This window comes from Talaromyces stipitatus, genomic scaffold (genome assembly GCF_000003125.1).
Source record: "Talaromyces stipitatus ATCC 10500 scf_1105507295549 genomic scaffold, whole genome shotgun sequence".
NCBI classification, from domain to species: Eukaryota; Fungi; Ascomycota; class Eurotiomycetes; order Eurotiales; family Trichocomaceae; genus Talaromyces; species Talaromyces stipitatus.
This window is the reverse complement of record NW_002990117.1, coordinates 2,058,278-2,082,383: the sequence shown is the minus strand read 5'-3', so window position 1 is coordinate 2,082,383 and position 24,106 is coordinate 2,058,278. Positions and strand designations below refer to the sequence as shown.

At 45.7% G+C, this 24,106-nt stretch overlaps 10 protein-coding genes across 10 annotated transcripts; 5 read left to right on the top strand and 5 right to left on the bottom strand.

Annotated features, from left to right (window-relative positions):
- Positions 1 to 860: 860 nt before the first annotated feature.
- On the bottom strand, positions 861 to 2,156 carry TSTA_016230 (hydroxybutyrate dehydrogenase, putative). Its single transcript, XM_002483733.1, has 5 exons — positions 2,011 to 2,156; positions 1,711 to 1,950; positions 1,534 to 1,654; positions 1,421 to 1,481; positions 861 to 1,365 (listed from the first exon to the last, which is right to left on the bottom strand). Exons 1-5 carry the CDS (start codon positions 2,055 to 2,057, stop codon positions 959 to 961), a joined length of 876 nt encoding a protein of 291 aa, XP_002483778.1. The 5' UTR covers positions 2,058 to 2,156; the 3' UTR covers positions 861 to 958.
- A 782-nt stretch (positions 2,157 to 2,938) lies between these two features.
- TSTA_016220 (alpha/beta hydrolase family protein, putative) lies at positions 2,939 to 4,544 on the top strand. Its single transcript, XM_002483732.1, has 2 exons — positions 2,939 to 3,405; positions 3,465 to 4,544. Exons 1-2 carry the CDS (start codon positions 2,993 to 2,995, stop codon positions 4,276 to 4,278), a joined length of 1,227 nt encoding a protein of 408 aa, XP_002483777.1. The 5' UTR covers positions 2,939 to 2,992; the 3' UTR covers positions 4,279 to 4,544.
- On the bottom strand, positions 4,459 to 4,760 carry TSTA_016210 (uncharacterized protein; the record flags this gene model as incomplete). The annotated part of the gene is made up of 2 exons (XM_002483731.1): positions 4,459 to 4,660; positions 4,720 to 4,760. 2 exons carry the CDS (start codon positions 4,758 to 4,760, stop codon positions 4,459 to 4,461), a joined length of 243 nt encoding a protein of 80 aa, XP_002483776.1.
- Positions 4,761 to 8,709: 3,949 nt separating this feature from the next.
- TSTA_016200 (autophagy protein Apg5, putative) lies at positions 8,710 to 9,896 on the top strand. Its single transcript, XM_002483730.1, has 3 exons — positions 8,710 to 8,864; positions 8,921 to 9,422; positions 9,495 to 9,896. The coding sequence occupies exons 1-3, from the start codon at positions 8,739 to 8,741 to the stop codon at positions 9,881 to 9,883; spliced, it is 1,017 nt and encodes a 338-aa protein (XP_002483775.1). The 5' UTR covers positions 8,710 to 8,738; the 3' UTR covers positions 9,884 to 9,896.
- Positions 9,897 to 9,911: 15 nt separating this feature from the next.
- TSTA_016190 (C6 sexual development transcription factor NosA) lies at positions 9,912 to 12,720 on the bottom strand (the record flags this gene model as incomplete). The annotated part of the gene is made up of 4 exons (XM_002483729.1): positions 9,912 to 10,355; positions 10,407 to 12,269; positions 12,341 to 12,541; positions 12,600 to 12,720. The coding sequence occupies 3 exons, from the start codon at positions 12,718 to 12,720 to the stop codon at positions 10,564 to 10,566; spliced, it is 2,028 nt and encodes a 675-aa protein (XP_002483774.1). The 3' UTR covers positions 9,912 to 10,355; positions 10,407 to 10,563.
- Positions 12,721 to 15,834: 3,114 nt separating this feature from the next.
- Positions 15,835 to 16,291, top strand: TSTA_016180 (uncharacterized protein; the record flags this gene model as incomplete). Its single annotated transcript, XM_002483728.1, has 2 exons — positions 15,835 to 15,981; positions 16,003 to 16,291. The coding sequence occupies 2 exons, from the start codon at positions 15,835 to 15,837 to the stop codon at positions 16,087 to 16,089; spliced, it is 234 nt and encodes a 77-aa protein (XP_002483773.1). The 3' UTR covers positions 16,090 to 16,291.
- Positions 16,292 to 16,362: 71 nt separating this feature from the next.
- On the top strand, positions 16,363 to 19,228 carry TSTA_016170 (SAM and PH domain protein (Boi1), putative). Its single transcript, XM_002483727.1, has 2 exons — positions 16,363 to 16,540; positions 16,600 to 19,228. The coding sequence occupies exons 1-2, from the start codon at positions 16,397 to 16,399 to the stop codon at positions 18,730 to 18,732; spliced, it is 2,277 nt and encodes a 758-aa protein (XP_002483772.1). The 5' UTR covers positions 16,363 to 16,396; the 3' UTR covers positions 18,733 to 19,228.
- A 286-nt stretch (positions 19,229 to 19,514) lies between these two features.
- TSTA_016160 (GAJ protein, putative) lies at positions 19,515 to 21,340 on the bottom strand (the record flags this gene model as incomplete). Its single annotated transcript, XM_002483726.1, has 4 exons — positions 19,515 to 20,189; positions 20,235 to 20,477; positions 20,590 to 21,149; positions 21,202 to 21,340. 4 exons carry the CDS (start codon positions 21,338 to 21,340, stop codon positions 19,515 to 19,517), a joined length of 1,617 nt encoding a protein of 538 aa, XP_002483771.1.
- A 227-nt stretch (positions 21,341 to 21,567) lies between these two features.
- On the top strand, positions 21,568 to 23,112 carry TSTA_016150 (WD repeat protein; the record flags this gene model as incomplete). The annotated part of the gene is made up of 4 exons (XM_002483725.1): positions 21,568 to 21,621; positions 21,656 to 21,801; positions 21,853 to 21,954; positions 22,005 to 23,112. The coding sequence occupies 4 exons, from the start codon at positions 21,568 to 21,570 to the stop codon at positions 23,110 to 23,112; spliced, it is 1,410 nt and encodes a 469-aa protein (XP_002483770.1).
- Positions 23,113 to 23,137: 25 nt separating this feature from the next.
- On the bottom strand, positions 23,138 to 24,036 carry TSTA_016140 (uncharacterized protein). Its single transcript, XM_002483724.1, has one exon. It carries the CDS (start codon positions 23,691 to 23,693, stop codon positions 23,259 to 23,261), a length of 435 nt encoding a protein of 144 aa, XP_002483769.1. The 5' UTR covers positions 23,694 to 24,036; the 3' UTR covers positions 23,138 to 23,258.
- Positions 24,037 to 24,106: the final 70 nt, after the last annotated feature.

Below are 24,106 nucleotides of genomic sequence, written 5' to 3'. Positions count from 1 at the left end.
CTTTCGTATGGAAGACGGTGTTGGGTATAGCTTTGACGTACACGACTTTCGTCCAAGTCTGTGTGGGAGGGACAATGTCAACAAACGAAGCGTGCGTTGCAACCGGATCGAGCGGCCTGTATTTTGAGCATTGTTCACGGCCATCTTTGCAGTGTCTGAGGAGCTGTGTGATAGGGTCACTGGGGTCACAAGGGGGCTCGCTGGTGACGAGTCTTGCCAGAAGGAATAACAGAACTAGAGTCCAACTTCCATACACAATGACTGATCTCTACTTTTCCACTTCGTACCATTAGAGGTGCATTCATTGAGAATTTGTCGTTGGATATTTGATGATTCCGAGGTGGCAGGTGCAACGTGTATAAAAGGAGAGGCGTTCGTCGATGCGTAGATTGAAAAGAAAATCATTTTGCTCTTATTTTCCAATTTGATCCCGAATGATATTGGGAGACAATAAGAATCCGGGCCAAGTTCGCCGTAGCCGAAGACTGGGTATATTATTTGTCACGGTAATATATCCCTTAACCCATTTCTGTCCATTATAAAGAAACAAACATCAAAAGAGTTTTCGACACCCTGGAAGATGCACCTATAGAGACGACTTTTAAAGAAGTGATCCGCGACCTTAAATTCTTATTAAGGATTTGTATGGAAAATCTATTATTACTGAAAGGTGAACACTTACCACAAACAAAGAAGAGGCACTTCCACAATCCCACCCATTCATCATCTTTCTAGGGTTGAAGGCAAAATAACTTGCTTCGATGTGCAAGCAAAATAGTATACTTTTCGGATCTCCCAAAAGGGTGGTATTAAACGATATCGCTAGAGCTGTTTTTATGGACCCATGATAGACTGATATAGAGCATTCAAACAGTGGACGTGCCATTTCTAACGGCCGAGGATCTAGCCCTAAACCAGTAGCAAATAGGTATATATGCAGGATAAGTCAACGTCCTGTCTATTGCTTTGCTTCGATCACCACATCGGTACTAGTGATAAGATCTTCCCAATCCTCACATATCTTCAACGTAGCTTGACATTTGGCACGTATAGACTCCAAACCATCTGTGCCTAAAGGCAGACGCGGGGGCAATTCCTTTCCAGCTGCCATTCCAGTGCCAGTCAGAACGTCAATCATACGGGCAACCCCTTTGACCAAGTCACCGGCCTCATTTCCGTATAGCTCGTTTAACCCCTTGGCCAACACCTGATTGAACGGCTCATAGCCCGGGATGTTGGCAGGAAGTACTAAGGGCTTTGTGGGCGCAAAGACTTCAGTGCGGAAGTATCCTGGCTCGAAGATAATGAACCGCACACAATTTTCGAACAATGCAGCAAACTCGGCTTGGAGACAATCTGCAAGACCTAGAAAAAGTTAGAAAAGTCTGATTGTAAGTTTGAGAATGTATGCAAGAGTCACATTCTAAAGCGAACTTGCTTGAGCTATAAGCAATAGAAGCAGGGTACCCAGTCCATCCGCCCTGTCGATTATAAGTTATCAAAACCAATATGTTGCAAGGAATAATTGATCACCATAGATCCAATAAATCCCACCACACCGGATTTTTGTTCCCGCATAATACTAAGAACGGCCCTGGTGACTTTCAATGAGCCGAAGAAATTGGTGTCTAGAGATCGTTGTATCCTATCGATACTATACAAGCCTGTCAATCCCATATCCAGGAAATCAGTGTATAAAATGATACATACAATATATCTTCCACGGCACCGCTTTCAATATAACCGGCATTGTTCACAAGCACATCGATTCTACCGTATATCTGATGGGCCTCGTTGATTTTGGAAAATATCTCAGCCTCCGAAATGGTCACATCAAGATCTAGGATTGCGGCTCCCGTATCTTTTAGATGAGCTAATTTGGTGGCTGCATTACGGCCGGTAGCAATGACTTTGTCACCGCGTGCTATATTCTGTCGAACGAATTGCTCTCTTTTCAGACTTAGACATATATCGCTAATGTATACTTTCACTAGACGCAGAAATTCTTACCCAAAACCTGAAGAGCATCCCGTAATCAGCCAGACTCTTGGTTCCATTGTCCAAATATTCAGCCACAAGACTTTGATGCTGAAGGAATGTAAATGATCGTTGTAGAGCTCTCAATTCGCCCGCACTCTCTGTACACGAATTGCCACAGAATTTCGAAAACCCTATCTCTGGCCTAGAGCTTCCCATGCATTTATACGTCCGTAAAATCATCAGACTTGTTGGTAAATGTGGAGCACGTAAGCTTCGGTTTTCAGCTGATGCCTATTGCGGCTGACAAATAACTCAAGTCTCAGATGGAATACTCTCCGGACCTAGTAGTACGTATTTAGTTGACTGCATAGTCTGTCGGAATAATGATGTGTAAATTGGATGTTGTATCGTACGTACCTGCTGGTTAAAGAGTGGTTGCGCTGATCCAACCTTGTAAGCTCATACCTAGGTATCCTCATCGATCTGCGAAAGTTTAATGCAAGGCCTCGTGCCATGGTAGAGGAGACCAGTCGTCCCCTTGAGTTTTGATAAGTATCCATGGTCATGCAAATCGCAGAAAACCATTTAAGAGTTTAAATTTGTATCATAAAGATGATTCTGAACAGACAATTTTGATAACATTGTAACTGCAATACGGTTTGATACGATATATATGCAGTGACCGTTTATCTTTGAGTATAATTAACCGTATTGATTGTGTTTTGCACGAATAGATTGATGCAAATGACGTAGAGTGGATATGATATTTTATGATTGGCCAATAAGATATTGAATTGAAGTGCGATAAACAGAACCTGGAATGAGTAAAGAAGATGATTGGCTGATAAGGAAATCTCGTGCGACTTTCGTCAAGCCGAGGCATCTGATTAGCCGAATTGGTCGTTAGCGTGAACGTCGTGCTGGCTCCTGAGTACCTAGGCTACTTTGTTTCTTCTTTGACTACATTTCTGCTAACTGTTGAGTCTCAACATCGCGGAGGATTGGTGAAATAATGGTGTTGGGCTTCTTCAAGCAAACGGCCGACTTTGTGACCGACTCGGTTACAAGTCCTCAAACCCAGCGACCTTTTTTGGCTGTTGCAGGGACTTCAATTACGTTAGGTTTGGCTCTCGGCGCAATATGGGCATTTGAAAGGTCTCCACCAAAGATCATCCCATCACCTTTGAAGGCTGTTCAATCTGCAGCACTGAACAAGGATGGAGAATTGCCAGTGCTTCCTTTAGATGTTTTGCCTGGCGCCCGCGATGTCTCTACGCCTTATGGCTCGATCCGAGTGTACGAATGGGGCCCAGAGGATGGACACAAGGTCCTCCTTGTTCATGGGATCTCCACCCCATGCGTCTCGCTGGGAGGCCTAGCTCATTCTTTGGTTGACAGGGGATGTCGGGTGATGACTTTCGATCTGTAAGCATTCACTCCTGCTGAAGCAGGTGAAGGAAAGTAGTCGGCTGACAATATATTAGCTTTGGAAGAGGGTTTTCTGATACCCCCGGTGATATTCCTCAAGATGACCGACTGTTTTCTACCCAGATTCTCCTAGCTCTTGCTTCATCGCCTCTATCGTGGACTGGTTCTTCATCCGGCAAATTCTCTCTCATTGGTTATTCACTCGGCGGCGGTATTACTGCCGCCTTCGCTTCGCATTTCCACGACTTGCTTTCGTCTCTGGTTCTTCTTGCACCGGCAGGCTTGATGCGCGAATCTCACGTTGGCTGGCAGACTCGTCTTCTGAATGCTAAGGGCTTGCTCCCGGAGAGCGTCATTAGCAGCCTTGTCAAAGGACGACTGAAAGCTGGTCCGCTGGTCAAGCCGAAGAAGGACAATGGCTCGCAGAATGAGACCGTTGGTGTTGAAGCTGCCCTTACCGAAGAACTTACTGCTTCTCCGCAACAAGTGCTTTCCCGAACTTACCCGTCGCTCAAGACTGCAGAAGCCGTGGCTTGGCAGATAGAGAATCACGACGGATTTATTCCAGCATTTATTTCCAGTATGAGGCATGGCCCAATCTTGCAGAAATCACAGCTAGATAACTGGAAGAGGCTGGGCAGTTTCCTTTCTCAACGCAAACGAGAAGGCGCTGGCACCGGTCTTGCCCATGACAAGGTCTTAGTTGTACTAGGAGAAACCGACAATGTCATTTTCAAAGACGATACCGTCGAGGACGTGACACATGCGCTGGAAGGGAACGCACAAATTACATATTTCGACATTGGACACGAGTTCCCAAGCGTCAAATATGAAGAGCTGGCCACCCAGCTCATTGAGTTTTGGAAATAGATAACCATATAGATTGTGTGGATTTTTGGGTTAACTCGACTTTATGTACGCTTTCCGATACATATCAATTATACAAATGTTTTTTGAGCCTTTCATGACCCATGCATACTTCATCAGAAATGAACTCTCCCATGAATTCAATAGGTCGTGCTTCAAGTGACACCATCAACCTTCGATCTCCTACCTCATCAACTTCTCAATATCGGCAATTTGTTCCTCCAAACGGGTCCCGTGGAGTTCGCGGTCTGAAATCCGCACCGGGAGATAGTATGGCTCTTCGTGAGGAAGACTGAGGATATATTTCTGCAGACCGATCTCCCTTTTCTTTACTGCTGGTACTTGAGTCAGATTTTCAGCGTTCAGGGGTTGACCGCCGGAAGATCTACCATCTTGTTAATGCTTGCTACATACGACATATCGATGCGAGTGGAGGAAACATACCGAGAGGCTTTGCCGTTGGCTTGACTCTTGGTGCGAGACATGATTCAAATTTGTTTAAACAAAGAGAATGGAGTGGATTTGAGGTATAATAAAGCTGCGCAAAATAAGCTCACTGGTACCAGTTGGAATGTGGAAGAGGTGCTTTGCTAGCCCAGGTGCGAAGACGGAAGACCGAGCCGAATTTATAGGTGAGTTCTACGGGGAGCGATAACTCACGAAATAACAGCATATACTCGCTCGAAGTCTAGTGTTCTTTGCTTACTTGAGAAAAGGTACTGAGGTGCACAACTAAGAAGCTAAGATCAATGTTGGCATGGCTTCTGCAGGCAGATCCTGGCCTCGCCTTGGGATGACAGGGATAGGACGAGTGTCTGCGCAAACCAACCCTATCCGAAGAGTTACTACAGTCGAGGTGTTAGGCCAATGATCAATGCGTGTAAGCTTTAGATCTTGCCTCAGGCCGGTTCCGAATTTACTGTGGAATACTATGCTCCTTCTCCAATCCGGATACTACATTTTGAGTTATTGCGACATTTGCGTCACAATGCCGGGAGCGCCATTGTAACCTGGCTGGCTTCTAATCTGAAATCTAGGCGATTATGGTGAGCATGGGCTATTTTCAAGTCTCTTGTCGAGGAGTCTAGGCGCATCCATGTCAGGTACGCTCCATTTCTTTTATTTACCGAGGCGCACTTCAAGTGGCGTCTTCTGTTGTGTTGACAACAGATAGAAGCAGTGTCTGATCTTGTCAATCGAAGATCTCACTTTCGTTCGGAAATAAGTCAAGCATGGCAAACTCTATTCCAACAAGGCAGATTGATCAGCATGCCAGTGGCTCACATAACTTTAGCAGTCTAGGCAGCAACGCAACCCATATCCGGAGATTAGATCTGTAGCTCTGTTGCAGGAAGAGTTATCACATTTTTAGGATGCATGATGTGTGGCTTGGTAATTCTGGATGTCAGTATGAATATCAGCGCAGCTTAACTTGGTCCGTGAACATTGACTATAGTAATTCGCTTTCCGGTTGGAGGTATTTTAGTTTTTCTTTGTCTGATTATTATGATGCGGTATGTACTACGCACATGGTCCCATGCACAATCCCCCCACATATTGGGTCGCCTGACTGTCACTAATGGTCCTTCAAATTTACATTGGTAACAGCGCTAATTCGCTTGAAAAAAAAAATCGAAAGATACTCTTTTCGCGTTAAACCAGAAGTGTCTCATTTCGCTCCTCAAGACACTTCTGGCTTTAGCGTCATTTGACTAGGTCTCCATGGATCACAACTTCAGATTGATGATCCTACCACTGCCATCTATCGAATAGCTATGTAACTACGGCGTTCGACTTGAACCTATAAATATGCTTACAACCTACAGAAAAGGTATCACAAGTTATGTTGGGAATATCACCTCACATCACATATCACCTTTGCCAGCTATTTACATCCATACTAGATCATCTAGTATGCGCGCAGCTTTTTGGTCTAGTTGGTCAAAAGCCCAACAAGTTATTATATGTAGCCCCTGTGAGTATTTTCAACAGTAGCTGCTAAGTACATGACTACTGAACGAAATACATACTATGTATGACAGGCGTATGTCTATATAACCAAGTTGGTGTCTACACAAAAGTAATCCACCTACATAAGATACGGCCCGTGCCGTTCCCGAACCATTAAAGCCGAAGCTCCACCTGCCTTCGTCAATCCTTTTCAAGGTTCTAGACTCATACATATATGTACGTACTCTGTGTAGTCATTGATACGTACCTAGTACAAACAACCCACTAGTTAGGTATACAACGGGACTTATGTATATGGTCCGTGCAAATGCGTAGAAATCAACATATGATATGTATCTATCGACTAATTCGATCAGTCTAGAACGTAATAGGCCCGTAGTAGTTTCTACCCTTTATCAGCCTCAACATCCAAAAAAGCTGACGATCTTAGCATGACCTGGACCCGGAATTCATAAGTACATGATATTCACCACACGCTATTGAGCTGTTGGACGCCTGATCATACCCAGCCATGTCCATGCCCGATGACTTCTCCAAAAACCTTGGAAGTAGACACTTTTGGCCGCGTCGCCTCCAGTAACGTAATGCGCTATATAATGGATGCCGAGGCTTCGTTGTTTAATTCACTTAGCTAGCGTTCCATTCATGGTAAGCTCTGTAAATTTCCTAGGTCTGGAGGGCTGGTACGTAGCACTGGTGGGGAGTATAAGCTTCAGGGCTTACGAAAATATGAAATCGATACTGGTATAATCCTGGAATATGCCTGTAGATAATTACTGGTAACCCTTGGAGGCTTCTTGATGGAAACCGAACAAATATGACGGAACATTTCATACCTAGGTAGGATACAAAGTCTAGACCGCACTAATAAAGTTGCATATCGGGAGCCTATCACAAGTTTATATTCAATGAATAAAATGGTCTATGAGGCTTGCAATTCCGAGCTGGGTGTCCAAGTGTGTCTTACAGTAAATCCTATGTACCTGCTATTACAGTGTGGCTACAATTGCTGCAAGCTGTTATAGCCACACAATACTCGATTTGAGTTGTCTGGCGGAGAGCTAAGGGTAAATTTACCCTTAGTTCTGCTATAACCGCTCAACGGCTGATTTCGCGCGTCGTTGTGTTTTCCGATGAAATGCCCAAAGCCCTAATCAAGCTGACCGGAAATGTAAGGTCCAAATTGACAAGTGTAAGCTGATAAAGGTAAGCTTGGAATCTAGACCGTCATATACACTAGGACTGTAGATGTAATCCCAAAGCCTCGTTTGTGGCTTGTTGGTCTAGGCCCCTGGACCAGAGTGTTTTTAATCAATTTCAAATTCGAGGAAATAGCCAACAGATGCAAATAAACTTCCATGGATGAGGCAGTCGGCGGAGCAAGGATACCTGGTATATTATCAACATGTTTGTACCACTTCACATATACTAAAGATACTTTGCAGAGCACCGGTTGGTCCAACTCATGGAGTACGTATCATGGTCGGACTAGACCCTTCCCTCATTGAGTCTAATCATTTATCCTGGTTAGTCTGGGGCGGTACGAATCGGTCTCAACTAGGAGTATCCACATCGTAAACCGGTCAAGTGCACATGGAATCTGAAGCGTACCGAATAGACTTTAAAAAATGGTGGTCGCACTAAGCTAACGGTCATCCAGTAAGTGCGACATAAAGAGTGTGTTTATTTTTCTTCTTTTTGGAGGAAGCCGAGGACTGACTCAAGAATAGAGCTATTAAGGTTGTGCAGTCTAACCGTCAATGTAGGACTTTGGGAGAATTCTTAATTCCCATGTCGGCCGAATCAACTTGGAGGAACATTGACAGTGCATCTCAAGGGTTCATATCCATAATTGCGCAGCTTTGCACTCGGAAGATTTTCAGATCGCCGTTCAGGTTGGAAAACTTTCAGATTGAGTCGATTTGTGTGACTCGGTATGTTCGTATGATTGTAAAATATTTGAAAATGGGCTACAAGCATGGTTCAGCAGAAAACTATATTGCCGAAAGCTCCGTCAGTTTATGGTGAGGACAAGCTGTTGTCGTTTAAAAGCCGGCCTTATTGTTAAGGCCGTTGCAGTCCCCACCACCCCACGCCGCCCCACGTGTCGATTGGATCGTCGAAGCTTCCTCGTTTGACGTCGTCTTTATCTCAGTAATCTTAGTCTTAATTTCAACGATCTCCCTTCAAAGCGCCTAGATTGCTGTAACTTTCGACAATTAGTCATCCAGAGACTGAATTCTAACAGGGGTCGTCATGGTCTATGCCGAGCTTCTCACCGCTTCTTCGTCTGTTCGCTCTCTCTTCAGCTTCCATCGATCATAGTAGTACAGTTGTAGCCTGTGAGTTCCATTTCTCCTATTTTGATTTTCGGCAAGTCTCTGTTTATTATCTAAATTGGTCTTGCTGCCGCCCAATAATCATTGATATATGGGTACTAATGTGAATCTCAGGTTACCAAAGCCGGTCTACAGGAGCGTTCCTGCAGAGCCATGTCTGGCGCCAATCAGACGCATCTCAACTCTATACAAGAGAAGGTCTGGGGAGGTAAACTCCCTTTAGAGATTGTTCTAGCCCCTTCAGAATGTCGGAGCTATGATCAGTCTGATCCCTACCTGGTACGGCTACCAAAGATTCTCATTCTGTCCAGAACACTTGTCCTGATCGTGTCCAGATATTATACCCTCGGATGTCTTACCTTCCCTTCCTCCTACCAAAACTTCATTCCTTTTTCCGACCTTCCCTTATTCATCCGGAATGCGAGCCACATTTCGGCTGGTTCTCGTTTGAAGGCGTCCCGTTAAAATGGCACTATCCACTAGGATTACTTTATGATCTCTATGCCGGGGCCGAACCTATCTCACAATCTTCCACAACTGACTACAATAATTTAACGCAATCAGCAATTCTGGTCGGTGGTCAAAATATCCAACCTTCCTCTGGTCAAGAGGAATATGACACTTCTAATTCGAACCGATTACCATGGAGACTCACATTGCATTTCGAAAACTGGCCCAACGAGGACCTCGTACGACTTGATGCCGACGGACTTGTCATGCATGACGCTTTTATCAATAGTGTCAAAGAAGCGGACTCACTTCGTATACGAGACGCAAAAGGGATCATGACATTGTCCAAAGAGGACACCGCTGGCTTTTGGTCAGCCATTCAAAACCGTAGGTTAAAGTTAACCCTTCCTTTATTTGTATACATTTAGCCTAACGGTCTAATGCTTGACCTGTCCCCAGATGACATTGTTTCCTACCGAAGAATCACCAATCTCCTTCTCCCACCTTTACCGCAACCATTTCGTCAAATCCCTCTTCGAATATTCCTCCCCTTACCACCTGATGCAGACAGACCAGCCCTTAAGGTTGCCCAATCCCCAGTTTCACCCTCAATTCAGGCCTCCTCCAGTACAGGTACAGGCTCTGTAGGACGAATGCAGCCGCAAACAGTCGGAACCGCTCTGCATTCCTTATTACCAAATCTTTTCCCCAGTCGGAGGATACCGGTTTTGGCAAAGCCGGTATTGCATGGTGTAGTTTTACCAATGTCCGCGCCGTTGGAGGAAGTTGCGCGGAGTGCTGCATATGGAGATGGTTGGATCTCTATAGTTATTTCTATGGTTGGATAAAGTCTTATGGTAATTTGTTCAATCAAGCAATCAATGATCAAAGTTATAATTACATACATGCTGTATTCTATAACCATAACTAGCCATTATCTGCATTAAAGAAATTATCCACATTGACCCAACCATAAATAGAGCACACAACAACGCCGCCCGCCCTGCATTTAAAGCAAAAACCCAACTCTTTTAGGAAGAAACATGAAGGCAACGAAACGAAAGAGGTCAAAAGATAGGGGTATCACGAGAAACTTCTGATAGGTCGATGAAATCCAGCCAAACAGACAATAATCAATAACAGAATGCCCCGCATTTATCAAGAATACAAAATTGGACATTAGCGTTATTGCGCATATACAGGATTATCGGAACCCGAACATGAAGTACTCTGATCTTCATGCGTTTCTCTTTTCGATTCTTGAACCGGCAAGAACTGTGGGAAACACCCACTTGTTAGGTAGATATGTATGGAGCGTAACTAAGTAAAATCAGCTTTGTTTATCCTTCTGATGCGGAGGACTATACTCACATGATTCTAGGTAAGGATTCCGCATAGATGTCCGATCCATTGGGGATTCATTCTGATGGATTACTGAGGTGGTACCGCATGAGATAGGGTTCACCGCAGGAGATCGCTCTATGTCTCCAGATTTGAAATTCCAACATATTCAAGCCCTTGGGACGAATCAGATCAGGAGATATTTCCACCCGTTTCGCGTCATCACATCCCGCCAGTGCACGTCGCGTTTCTTAAGCTCTCTCATACCCGAGACACTTCCGGTTGGAGACACGGGGAGATCGTTTCCAGAAGTTGGGAATGTGGGTGATGGCAATGTACCGTCGAGACCTGGAATTGGTGTGACTGGATCATCGGACAATCGCCACACTTCCTCCAGCACCCGATACATGCGGCCAAAACTACCAAATTCGGCTTGGTCTCCCATTTCCATTATCCGGCTTTGTAGTGTATGTCTGAAGGGGCTGAAGGGGGTAGAAAAGGCACCGGTGATGAGCAAAGGCCATACAAGAGATCGATCATAGCCATCCGGGCCACTGGGAATAAATTGTAATGAATATCTGACAGCATCGACGAGATTGACGTTACTAGCCTGATTGCGGTCGAATCCAGGAACGAGGCTGCACAGGTAGATTCGGGCAGCAAGACGGAAGATGGCGGTCATGTTCTTGGTAAGTTGGTCTGGTCGGATACCTCCACTAAGAGCCGAGTAGGGGTGCTCAAGTGACTTGTCGACATAGTCGGTAGCGTCAAGTTGCTGGCCGAGTGCTGACACATGTGAGCATAGGGAAAGGTCATCAACAAGGCCTTCTGTCTTCAGTGCATCAAGGCAAGCAATCTCCGAAATCAGGTACATTACACGGTCGTCGCAACCCATCAACTCTCGGAGGCCGGAGGAGGTTCCGCTCAAGTGCTTGGTGCGGTAAGTGTGAGCAAATTGTGGAGATTTACCAATCATTGTTGCCCCCAAGATATCGATCCAAGAAGCCAATGTCATGTTGAAGGGGGGCTGTACTGTGTTGTTGTTGCTCTGAACCAAGGCATTTGGCAATTCCAACTTGTTGATCAGACTAGTGGCAGCATGGAAATGGTCGTTCCAAGCAATGTCAGGTAGGTGATCATCCGGTCCCCCAACGGAACAATGGAACAGGATCATAGCAAGCGTAGCCTCGAGAATCTGTTCGTGCTGTGAGTCCTCATTGAGAGACTGACAAAGTTGTGCGACCGCCTCATATCGATGTCTCATAATATCATGATCGACTTCTTCGTTAATAACGCCCACTGTACTTTTCACGTGGATCGCAGCAACACTCAGGCAGCAGTGAAGATATGACTTGTTGGTTTCTAGAGATTGCAGGATGGATTGCGCGCGTTCGTGGCCTTTTTGGTGGACCTCGAGTATCGGGAAAATGAGGCGCAAGACCTTTTCCACGAAATGGTTGAGCAAAGGTCGGTCTGCATCCAAGACTGGAATAGATAACTGCATTTGAGAAAAGGACTGGCCTTCCGGGACAAAAGGCATCGGGCCCATGCCATGGTATGGAAATTGGACTGGAGCTTGACCAACTGGGGGAAGCCACTCGTCATTGGGCATGTGTGGAAGTGTCGCATGCATTTGCGGCGGCATAAATGTGTTGAAGGTCGAGAATGAAGTGTCGATTCGAGTTGGAACATCGTTCACATATAGTTGGCGCTCGGTTCTGACGTCGACCTCATATGGGCCCAGTTGACCAAATTGTGTAGGAGCCAAAGCCGGGGTAGGGAGCTGGGATCCGAAGGGATCGAGGGGGGTTCCAGGGAAGAATGGTCGATTGAAATCGTGTACGGGTGAATAGGGCGATGAAAGTGGTAGGGGAAGTGGACGGTTGCGCTGACCTGGAATTAAGCAAGAGAAGATTAGTATTTGCGAAAGTCAAAATTCCTGTAAGTAGTGGAATGGCTAATACCTGGAATGGAGTTATTCTTCTCGTTCAATTTTGTTTGTTTGATTTTATTCTTCAGTCGCTCTTTTTGTACTTTGCGCTGTTCTATATTTGACCACCATGAGGGTTTTGTATACTGGCATTTAACTCCGAGATGGATACAAGCGCGGCACGAGGGGTGACCTTCGTCGCATTTCTTTCGTCGCAAACGGCATGTGTAACAGCCTATGAGTTTCAGTCAGTATCTGAGTCATGTTGGTTTATAGTACATTGTGATAAGTACCATCGCGAGATCGTTTGTGCTGTCTGTCCGCATCTTGTACCGAGGCTCTGCTTGAAGAGGCAGAGGATCGTTTGGTGGCTGGTCTTGCCATGGCGGAAGATGACATATTTTGGGAAGGCATATTGAAGAGACTGATAAATCTCTATTGTTCTGTAAGAGCAACCACCGTCAAGGTGAAATGGTCGAGGACATAAACAGATAGTAAGGCAGGACAGGAATGCTAGCTGCTATGTTTCCAAGTCCGGAGGGAAAGACAAAGCTGTACCGGCAGTCTTTGCTTGCTGGTGATGGTGTTGATCAAAAGCCAGTCGATTCAATTGAGGCCTGCTTGACAACTTTGATGATGGGGTATCTTGGAGTAGATATTTACACTTTCTGAAGTCAATACAAAGCTCCAGAGCTCTAGCACGAGTTTCTATTTTTTGCTCATCGAATTATGCAAGTGACGATCTATATGCGATTTGTAGAAGTTCGGAGAGCACGCAGAAGCTAACGCGAGTGGGGCGTAACTAGATGGAGGCATCTTGACGGGGCAGGAGGGTCACTGACAAATGGCAGTCAAGCTGCACTAGTTCTTCTAGTTATGCAGGAAGGAAAAGAGCTAAATTTGGGTCACTCACGCTGCAATGCAGACTAGGATCAGGTATTAGCGTCGACGGGAGCATACTAGCACTAATGCGAGGATGAGCAGGGAGCTTTTGCTTGAGCGAAAAATGGCTGGTCGTTGTGGATCAACCGTGAACTTTAACGTCGTGACAGGGTATTGGCACGGCCATCTTGACCTGTTATTGGCTGAGATCGGCACTAAGGCTAGTATTTACATACGGACTAACAAATTGCTCCTACGACCAGAATGCCGCCAAAGTCCGGCTGATTCTTTGCTTTGACTTGCTTCTACTCCGTAGATTTTCGAATAACCGCGCTCGTTTTTTCTATTGTCGCCGGTGGCATGGTTAGTCAAGCGCTCCATTGCCGCTCATGCTATTTGTAGAACGAGATTCGTGGGTATCAAGAGCGGAATGTCAATGTAGTGCGTGGGAAACGTTATGTTTTCATGCTTCCTGATCAACTAGGCACGGTGACAAATTACGGCGCAGATAACGGCTTCGTATAGTCATTGTAATTAAAGAAAGTATCCAATCATCATGTCGAGTCCCCAATCAACTAGCGGAGGTCGGGTTTTTCTGCCCACATTACCGGTCTAAATCTCATCGACAGTAACCAGAAATGGCCATTACTGTCACCGCATTTATTGACCAAATTTCTGTTTTCGACAAGCTTAATTGGGCCAAATCAACAGAGCCGGCCATTGACTGGCTAGTAAATTGGCGAGTGACCAATAATAAGGAGCCTGATGACATTGAAAAATAAAGCTAATAAAACACGGACTAATCACAATGGAACCTTGATTTAGTGTCATGCCAAGCTTCATGTTTCTTGATCAGATTGGATGTCATCAGATGAAGCCATAGTGGGACAGGCTGCATGAGGGTCGATATGAGTGGATTAGATGGAGGACCCACTGCTGCCCGGACGGATAGCCCCGTAGCCAACTGTGGATCCGTGGTTGGCCGGTCTAAAGGTGCTCCGTGCATCCGTGGGGGAGGGGAAACGTGATAAGATAGTGCTAGCTGCAGAAAATCGAAGAAATGCGCCTTAATTAGCAACAATTAAGCGCCGCTAATTGAGCTTCTTCCTGCTCTCAAACTTTCCTTTTTCGAGTATTTTAACAGCACGCATATTAATGCATATGCAAGGTACCGCTAAATGTACCATTTTTAGATATTTATCTATAAATAATTTTATGCAAAATGACTCGTCATGGTGCATTTAGTCTAAATTTAGTTATCAAGAACTTGCCTAAGTAGACATAATTAGTAACACATGATGTATGCATCTCGAAGTCTTGAACGGAGTGCATACTGCATAGTCCTAGTAACCAAAAGCGGACATCATCGCATGGTGACCAGCAGCATATTTTCATAGCTCAAACATTAATCTCCGCATAGACTTGATGTATGACGAGCTCATAGTTTGAGTCAATTGCTTTTTGCCAAAGCATACAGACATCTCGTGCATGATCTTGTTACAAGAATTGCTGTAGGACCTGAAACAGATCAAATGTTCATTCTATCTGTTGATGTCGGTTCGCAAGAATGGCCCACCAGAAACCGTGTTACATAAGATGGATGCATACGAATCACTATGGAGCTCGGGAGGATTCTGTACAATACTCAGGACCTACATGCTGTACAGGTCATGTGCCACTCTGGGAAGTATGGTCCGGGCCCCGTTTACACCTAAATGATGTGTGGCGGTCTGATCAGTACAAACTACAAAACACTGTTTATATCATTATTTTACTTATCTTCTCCCTAGCAATTAACAGAGCAATAGGGGTGAAGTCTAAGTCTATTGCTAGGCATTTGGGTTGTATTCTATGGGTATCGCAGCTAAAGCTTCTAGAATCAGGGATCTAGTATATAGTTTCAAGTTCGATCAGATCAGCACATGAGACAGTTGACATGACTTGTGTCAACTCGGCTGTAACGAACATGCGATGGAAGCCATGGTTAGTGCCCAATGTAACTCACTAAATCGTATTTCGAGAACAGATGTTTTCTCTTGGGTAGGCCGGATATAGCTCTGTTCCCAGGATCAGCTCCCCGAGCACGAATCACATTACCAATCAGCTCTGTAAATCATCTATTTTTGGTTATTTTTAGGATAATTGTCTTGGCATCAAATGCCTTAGTTCGGCTGGAACTGATACTAATTATGGTGACACAATACATCAGATCGGGAATCATGCAACCCTTTGCAGAATTTCCACAGTTTCCCAAACAGACAAAACTGTTTTTTTACCAACTATATTTAGCAATTTGGAGAGTTCTCGTCAAGTAAATTTCCAAAAGGTCTATATTTATCCCATATCGCAGACCAAAAAGGGAAGAATTAGGGCAATTGGTCAACAGAAGAAGCGGCGCGGAACGTTACCTTTTCCTGTGGGCCTCACAGCCAATAAGCAGCCGAATTGCACTTGATCACATCTAGGGGCTGTTTTAGCGTGACGCTTAAGCAGACCTCAAGAAACAATCACAGCCTGTCGAGGTGTGCCGAATTGATCGTCTCGGCAGTAGCGCAATTCATACCGTCCTCTCAGCGCGCTCGCTACCTTAGTGAAATCACATTTTTCGAGTAATCCGGAAAGATTCCCCCGTACACGTCCAACAGAATGCCCGCATTGCTCTTGAACCTTGCTAACTTAGCAATAACTCTAGCCAAGGAAATCACGCCTTCTGCCGCCGACAAGTCGCAGCCAACGTTTCAGTACGTTGGCTGGTCAGCTTTGAAATTTCCATTGTTCTGTTGTGCGGCCGATGTAAGCCATTTCTCATGCCAGTGCACCTCGTCACATTTAATGGCGAATCCTCCCACCGCTCCTCGCCCCTACAGTGAGGGGCCGGACCCAAAAGATACCGCTCATTGATGGATGTACATAAGACTACGCACCCCGTGTTTTCCAGGCGCTTCTTCTTCTTAAACGCCGAACTTATGTGATAATATCATTGAATTTGTTCTTACCAAGACTTTGTTAACATCAGCTTCTGTTATTGCACATTAACATAACCTTTGACACTTGGATATTCATTTCCTTAGACACATCGGCTCCCAGCCGACTGTGGCCGACGAAATGGTAAGCATGTCTCCGATGTGGCGAAGACGTAAAACAAAGAAAGCACTGTACTGATTGAAAGGAGCAGACCTACGAACCAGCTCAAAGATCAGCTCCGCTGATGCCACCAAAATACCCAGCACCCTTCCTACCGAGGCATTCAAATCCTCGGCCACTCTCTCAGGCCACAGAGATCTTTGATACTGATTTCGAGTCCGATTATGAAGATGATTTTGACTACTCTGACGAGTCCCCAAGAAGAAGTGTAAGATTGAATATTGAGGTAATCACCTTTGGGTCAACGCATTCTAACGTACACTACAGCTAGCTACCGACAGTGTAACGACAATATCAACATATCGGGATGTTCGTACACCGGACTCGCACATGCTGGGAGGTAATCACATGAATAAAAATGATGTTACTGTGAAAGGGCCAAGCGGGCCTCATCTTTTCCGAGCGTCAATGGACTCGACAGACCTGAAATCGACTATGGAAGTTGATCTTGTCCTTGCTAAGACGCCGACGACTGCAACTTTCTCGGAGACACTAAAATTAGAAGCCCCCGTGAAAAAGACCTACGACCTCCCCACCCGAGAAAGACCCCAGCCCAGGCAGGCGAATTCCATCAACAATGCGGTATCTAACCAAAACGAAGAAGCAGTCAAAAAATGGACACCTAAGGAGGTCGCTTTTTGGATGCATACGGAAGGATTTGACCACAGTCTTGTGGAGAAGTTCCTGATGAACGACATCTCAGGTTCAATCCTTCTTGAACTGCGACCTGAAGATCTTAAGGAACTCGAGATACAATCATTCGGCAAGCGCCGTCGCCTCATGAACTCAATCCAAACTCTACGTGATAGTGCCAGGATGAGCACCGCCGGCTATCGGACGTCTGGTATATCTGGGGATGAGAGCTGGACCAGCGAAGACGAGTCAAAGTCGTCGTCCTCTGTACAACAGGCTTACCAATCGGACGATCAGCGTTCTTACACAGAACCGGAAGAAATCCGACCAGGTGACTCCGCTTCCATTGTGGCAATTGAGCAAGTACTCCCCAAGGAACACAAATGTTCTAAAGGAGAAAACTGTCGCAAGTGGCAGAGACAACAGCAGCTATTAGCCCGACTAGCCCAGGATTTACCCAAAGACAGTATTCACAACGGCAATGTCATCGTGGCCGGTGATCCTGGTAATCCCAGAACTGCTCCCAATCTCTTGCTGAATATCCCCGATCATGTTCCATCTGTGGTAGCATCCTCAGACCTCCTCGGTCCTCAACAAGTTCCACAATTTGCCTTGAGCAAGGAGAAGCTCAGTGAAGTCCAACCCCGTGATCCACAGGAAAGCATCCGCCAGTACCTTAATCTCCAGCACCTCTGCACTTCACCCGTCGATGATCCGGTTTCACCACCCCAAGATATTACTCCTGATTCATTCAAATCGAGTCCCAATCTCACGGAAAACTTGCGCACTCTTCCCAAATTGACTATCCCTAATTCACATGAGCCATCTTCGATTTTCTCAGCACAAAGGACAATAACACCATCTGTTCTACAGAATCAGCCAACGTTCCCTCATGAGCAATATCCCCACGCTTACGACCAGATAGCCTCTCCTGGAAACTACTACAGGACTTCCGATGACTATCGTGCTGATATTTACCGTCAAGGCACTCCTTTCTCTGAAGTGGATGTGCCAGTGACGGCCATCCCAGCTGGTCCCATAGAACGTGATATCACCCAGTCTGTACCTCCAAACATGAGGTTTGGTCATCAACGGATGGTTCCCCTTCCGGATCCTATACTCCGCCCTTCATCGACAAAGAACGATCGCCCACTACGCAGGAACCATCCTTTTATCAACACGCAAGGGTTACAGTCCCTGGGACGCGTGGAAGAAGGCAAAGTGGCCGTTATTGAAAGACCAGAAGACCTACAAGGTACAGGTCTATTTCCCCGAACGGCAAACGACTTTGCACACAGTGGCTGGATGAAGAAACGCAAGACGACTCGTCTCCTTCGCCATGAATGGGAAGAACACCATTTCACACTCAAAGGTACTCAACTAGCCATGTTCGAGAACGAGAGGGATTCTCGGCGGGACTCTAGAGCTCTCGAGTGCATTGATGTGGATGACTATGCGGTCGCTTGCTCATCACTCGCCTCGAGCTCTAAACTGAGTGCAGCCTTTAAGAAAACTTTGCTCAAGCGAAACAACACTGCAGCCGATGAATCAGCATTTGCATTCTCTCTCGTGCCTTCCAAAGATAAGGACAAGGAGTCAGGTGTGGACCGGAAGGCTCTCTTCTTGAACGGCGGCAAGTCACATCACTTTGCTGTTAAGACCAGAGACGAGCGCATTGACTGGATGCGAGAGTTAATGCTCGCAAAGGCTCTGAAACGCGGTAAAGAAAGCGGTGATTTGATGAGAATCAATGGGAATATGATCTAATGGATAAGTTGGATCTCCCGATTTGCAGTGCTTGGATTAGATTTTTCATGGTGTTTTCTGGGATCTCTTGACATTTCAAACAACAAACGATTTCTTTACTACTCCTTTCGCATCTTTTTCCCTTTGTGAGTTGCGACAATTCCTAAGATTTAGGTTGCTTGTCCTGCGTTCATTCATATGCTAAATGTCGGTTTTAAACATCTTCAATGACTTCTATGAATTTCTCTTCCTTTTATCGGTTTGGCGGAATCCTGTCTTAATAGTATAGTCTCAGTCTCTCCTTTCGTATCTCCTGTTTCCTTCAAATGTATCAATTAGTTATTTTATACCCGACAGTACCATGTGCTCAGATCACAGTCTTTCACTGTTAGCTGGATTTGGTGATCATGAGATATCTGGTATATCTCAGAGGGAGAATGATAGAAACCGAAGTTTGGACAAGAATAAAAAATATCAAATACCCACCACGTATAACTTGCGTGTGACATGCCTGACTGACCCGCTAACTAATGGTGCAGAGTAGAATGCTTACAAGGTTGGAGCTCATAGGACGGCCCTGGAGCTTTATCTAAGGCGTTATCTTGTACCTATGTAAACAAACCAATGCGTTTAGATACCTACAAATCCCTAGTTAGTTAGCTATGTGGATGGAATCATTCCTCCGAAACCAAATGTATGAAGTGGGAACACATGCCCAGTGATGACTTTTTTAGAAAAGTGATATTGATGACACTGTCCTCTGAAGCATTTAAAATTAGCCTTCTTATCGAACTCATCGCCATCTAACACCCAGACTCTGATATCTCATGATCGTCCTCGTAATTGTCACCGTAGCACTGTTTCTTGATTGCCTCGACCAGTCCGCGGTCTCCACCGGCAAGCTTACAAAGGTATTGTTCCATAATGCTGATGTTATCTTCCCATATTTCTGTTTCCAGTTTCCATTTCTTGATTTCCTCGGTCTTCTGTTTGAGTTTAGAAACCCCGTTGTTTTCGAAAGCATTCTTTTGGTCTTGGAGGCGCTCGATTTCACTGGACATTTTAGACTTTCGTTCCATGAGAGCCCGTCTTTCTGTCTCAATATCTATGGGCTCGCGAGACCCTTCCTCCTCTTTCGCTGCAGTCTGTTTCTTTTGCAGTTCGTCTTCGAGTTGCTCAACAAGTTTGGTTAGACGATTTAAATCTCGAAGTAATCTTTCCTCTAGGTTTTCACGCGCGCGTCTTTCGTCACTTGGAAAGCTCCAGTACCAGTTGTTGCTGCCGACTTTCTCCACGCGTATCTTGTTCTCATTCACCAACCCAATGATAAAATCTTTCACCTGGATACTGTTTATACTGGCAACCGAAGGTAGCATCTTCTCCAAGTCTTTGAGTGTATGGCAAGTACGAGTCGAACGTATGTGATTGAGAATCATCTGCTGTTTCACTTCAGACGAAATCGCCTTGCTTCGGGGAGCCTATATCGTGCTGTCAGTAGGTCGTACAATATTATGGAGTTATACGTGTAAACTTGCCATTGTCTCGGAAATACTATACAAAACAACTCGACCGTCGATTGCAGAGATTTGTTTTAGCAAATTCCATTCGTCATTCGTCACAAGAGATTGAGTGGAGGAAATATTAAGGACGGGAGCTCGATCTTTGGTGAAGTTGCTTGGCTCGGGAGCAACACAGGAAGGAGCGGCCCACGAACCGTGACGGGCAACTGCAAAAGACTCTCGCGTCACCTGAGAAGAACGTTCCCGCTGGAGTAATTGTGATTTCGTCTCAATCAAAAATTGAATACATTATCAATCAACAACTACTGTCGTTCATCACGTCCGCAACCTATTCCGTCTCGGCTTCCGTTGACTGTACAACCGATTTATCGAGACGAGGCCTCTTGTTCTTCCCTGATTTGCGAGAACTACTAGAGTCGTCCTCAGTCCCAGACGTATGCTTCGATGTACCTCTACTCATGACCGAAGCCGACCGCTTTCTACTCACCCTTCCGGTGTGGACGCTGCTGATACTAGCTTCGCTGGCGTAATAACCTAAATCATCGTTGCTGTCATCCTCACGTTCCACCAATACCATATCTCCGGTCTGTCCAAGCAATTCTTCTGTCATCTCTTCCAATAAGACTCCCATTGCAATGAGAGCGGTCCCATCCATACTGGAAAAATGTTCCGTACGACGACTGTCAACAGTGTTCGCGTAGAAATGACCTGCATATGATTGGATTGCTTCGAGCATATCGGACGAAGGAAGAGGAACACCGTCTAGAGAATTTTCGTCAATCCAGTCATCCAGGGCTTCATCGCCTTCCAAACGAGATACGATATCATTCGACGGTCGAACAGCCCGGCTAGAGGACACATTACGTCTGAATCGAGAAGTGTACGAGTGGGAGATGAACCGTTGCCGATTTACTCTGCCTGGGATTGTTAGGGCCATCGATCCATCTTTCTTTTCAAAATGATAGCTTACCCGCAACGATATCATACACGGTTATTCGTCTTCTACGACGTGGGTTTCTCGGTTCTTCATCACGACTCTCCTCGGATGATTGCGTTGTTGAAAGCCCTCTGGCCTGACTGTGTTTTATCTGAATCGACGAGGGTGGCATGTCCGTTATGAGTTCAGTGCAACTGCAGACACTGGCTATCAACCTTTAACAAAATCAACACATCTTTCGAGATCCTTGTTCGGAAAGGCTAGCAAGTCCGATAAGACTTCACGATAAGCATGGCTCGGAATTACTTTCAGCCGAGACTAATGTTTGACTTCCACTTCCGATGATATCACCGTCAAAACGCTTTTGCAGATGTCAGAGTCTACGACACCTAACATCTGATGTATGAATTCTTTTCTGCTGAACAGGGCCCATGGGTCTATAGGAACTCGGCAGTTTCATATAGCTCAGACATCTCGTCTGATACAGCTCCTTGAACCATCACCAGGCCTCCAGTTTACGAGTTTCAAGAGTGCCGATGAAGACGAGCATTCTACATCACAGGGAGGCAGTGAAATTTTCGCACATAAAGCGGGTGTTAATGTTCTTGCAATTGACAAGTATTATGGGCGATAGTAGGCAATCTCCATGAAGCATGCTGTGTTATCTGCTAACCTCAGTAATAGTCTGGTATCGGGAGGTGCTGACCCATCCATTCGTTTGTGGGACCTAGATGACAGAGGCGCGGAACTACAATATCTTCACGAACCCAAGGCTTGGGTGGATAAGTACGCTAAGATTTCTATGGCTGCTCCTGAAATCTGCTAACTTGTCCAAGAACCCGACACGAGCTCGCTCACACCCACGCGCTGACGTCGATATCTATTTACCCATTTGATCCCACACCGTCGACGATTTTGACAACGTCTCGCGATAATACTCTAAAACTATCGGCTGTTGGAAATGGGGTGATTACACCAGCGCATACATTCAATCTACATGCGACTCCATATTGCCATTCACTTTCATCGCATCCAGCTTCGACGCTCTTGATTGCAGCGGGAACGTCAGAAAGAACTATTCGTCTTCTCGACTTGAGGAGCGGACTAGCAACTCATACACTTCTCGGCCATGACTCGGCTGTACTATCTGTGGACTGGGCACCTCATCGGCCGTATATCCTTACATCAGCGTCGACAGATAATCGAGCAATCATATTCGATATTCGCAAAGCAGGTACAAGCTCCGCCATTGGGTCCTTGGACATGGATAATACTGCGGGAGTGTCTGCGCAGGCTAGGATTACGGGTTCTATCGTGAAACATCATGCTTTCTCTCGTCGGGGGCGTGCTCATAATGGTGCATTGACCGGAGTGAGGTGGACTTCAACCGGTAGTCATTTGATTACTGCTGGTCAAGACTCGCGTCTTCGTGTATGGGATGCGACAACTGGGGCTAACACACTCGTACATTTTGGTCCTCGGCTTCGAAATAGCGCTTCTTCGCATCTCGCCGAAAGAATACCGCTCATCTTGCCAAGTAACCTCGTTGAGTCTGGACATGAGATAGTACTATGGCCAAATTTCAACGATCAAGAAGATCGTGGCGAGATTCTGATGTTCGAGATAAGGGACGGGGCATTCATTAAGACACTGAAAGTTTCCGGACTCATGTCAACTTCACGCCACCATCGGGTGGGCAAATCAAGCGCGTTGACCGCTGGAAGGATCAATGCTCTAGCCTGGCGAGGCAATGGAGGTTCTGGAGAAGGCCTGGAATTGTTTTCTGCTCACGGCGATGGCACTATAAGAACGTGGGTATCTCGAGTACCTGAGGGCGAAACCGACACCGAAGACAACAACGAACCGGATACAAGAAAACGCAAACGAGACGTTCTGGAGGAAATCTACCAAGGACTCACCGGTTCTTCTGTGAGTTTTACGTAGATGATATAAGTTTAATATCATTATTGTACAAGTGAGTAGCATTTTTCATGACAACTAATAGCAACATATATTTACATATACCCAAATCAGGCTCCTCAGTAGCCATGCATGATCGGTGGATATTCTCGCTTCCTGCAATGAGTGACTTAAGCTCTCTGCTCAGGTTCTCCCACAGCCTGTGCTCCCTCGGGATCATCCCCAACTAGTTTATCGAACGCGCCACGATTTTTCACAGCGTGCTTGAGCGTGCGGGTCTGGCCCTTGGCACCGGGGTCGTTGGTTTGAATACTTAGATTCTTCGTTTCGATTTCCGCCGGTAGAGAATCACCAGTTCCAGTCATCACTTCACCCGTTTGGCCTACATCACGGGTGCTTCGGGGCATATCAGTGGCGTTATCGGCGGCAGTTGCGACACTTGACTGGGCAAGTCCGTCGTAGCTGAATCGATGATCTTCACTTTGCTGATCTGGACGTGCCTTTGATGGAATCGTGTTCTGGAGACCGGCATCATTAGGAATGGTCGTACCAGTTGGGGCCATCTCTGAAAGAGTGCCACCGCGGCGAGAGTTGTCTCCAGACATTTTGGTTCTAAATTGATGTGTAGCTTGGGATGTTTGGTGGATGTATATTGTTTGCACGTTTGGAGGGCTTCAGATGAAGTCGTCAAAAGGACGAGGATAAAATTGGAGGTCAAATTAACCTCAGCTATTCTGCTTCCTTATATATTTTTTGGCCGGTGCTCTACCCTGACATCAGACATGATGGCGTTATGACATCACATGATCTGAACAACCTACTTCATACTATATATTAATAAAATCATTTAATTCGAGGATCTCGGGAGTTGAGGGGCCTTGGAATTATCATCCACAGTTGCAACAGTGTGATATAGACACCTAGTGGATATTTTGGGTGCCGGGGGGAATGCTGCTACATTGCCCTTGGTGGAACTCTTCTTCTCAAATGTTTGTAGGTGAAATTACCGGTCACTCTT

Bases quoted from the DNA above. Each gene is read 5' to 3' on its own strand.
- TSTA_016140 (XM_002483724.1), bottom strand. From the start codon at position 23,693: ATGTCTGGAGACAACTCTCGCCGCGGTGGCACTCTTTCAGAGATGGCC.
- TSTA_016220 (XM_002483732.1), top strand. From the start codon at position 2,993: ATGGTGTTGGGCTTCTTCAAGCAAACGGCCGACTTTGTGACCGACTCG. The intron at 3,406-3,464 runs GTAAGCATTCAC...ACAATATATTAG, and splicing joins CGGGTGATGACTTTCGATCT to CTTTGGAAGAGGGTTTTCTG.
- TSTA_016170 (XM_002483727.1), top strand. From the start codon at position 16,397: ATGCCACCAAAATACCCAGCACCCTTCCTACCGAGGCATTCAAATCCT. The intron at 16,541-16,599 runs GTAAGATTGAAT...CGTACACTACAG, and splicing joins ACGAGTCCCCAAGAAGAAGT to CTAGCTACCGACAGTGTAAC.
- TSTA_016230 (XM_002483733.1), bottom strand. From the start codon at position 2,057: ATGGAACCAAGAGTCTGGCTGATTACGGGATGCTCTTCAGGTTTTGG. The intron at 1,951-2,010 runs GTAAGAATTTCT...AAGTCTGAAAAG, and splicing joins GGATGCTCTTCAGGTTTTGG to AGAGCAATTCGTTCGACAGA. The intron at 1,655-1,710 runs GTATGTATCATT...AGGCTTGTATAG, and splicing joins GGTGCCGTGGAAGATATATT to TATCGATAGGATACAACGAT.
- TSTA_016200 (XM_002483730.1), top strand. From the start codon at position 8,739: ATGTCTGGCGCCAATCAGACGCATCTCAACTCTATACAAGAGAAGGTC. The intron at 8,865-8,920 runs GTACGGCTACCA...GATCGTGTCCAG, and splicing joins ATCAGTCTGATCCCTACCTG to ATATTATACCCTCGGATGTC. The intron at 9,423-9,494 runs GTAGGTTAAAGT...ACCTGTCCCCAG, and splicing joins TTGGTCAGCCATTCAAAACC to ATGACATTGTTTCCTACCGA.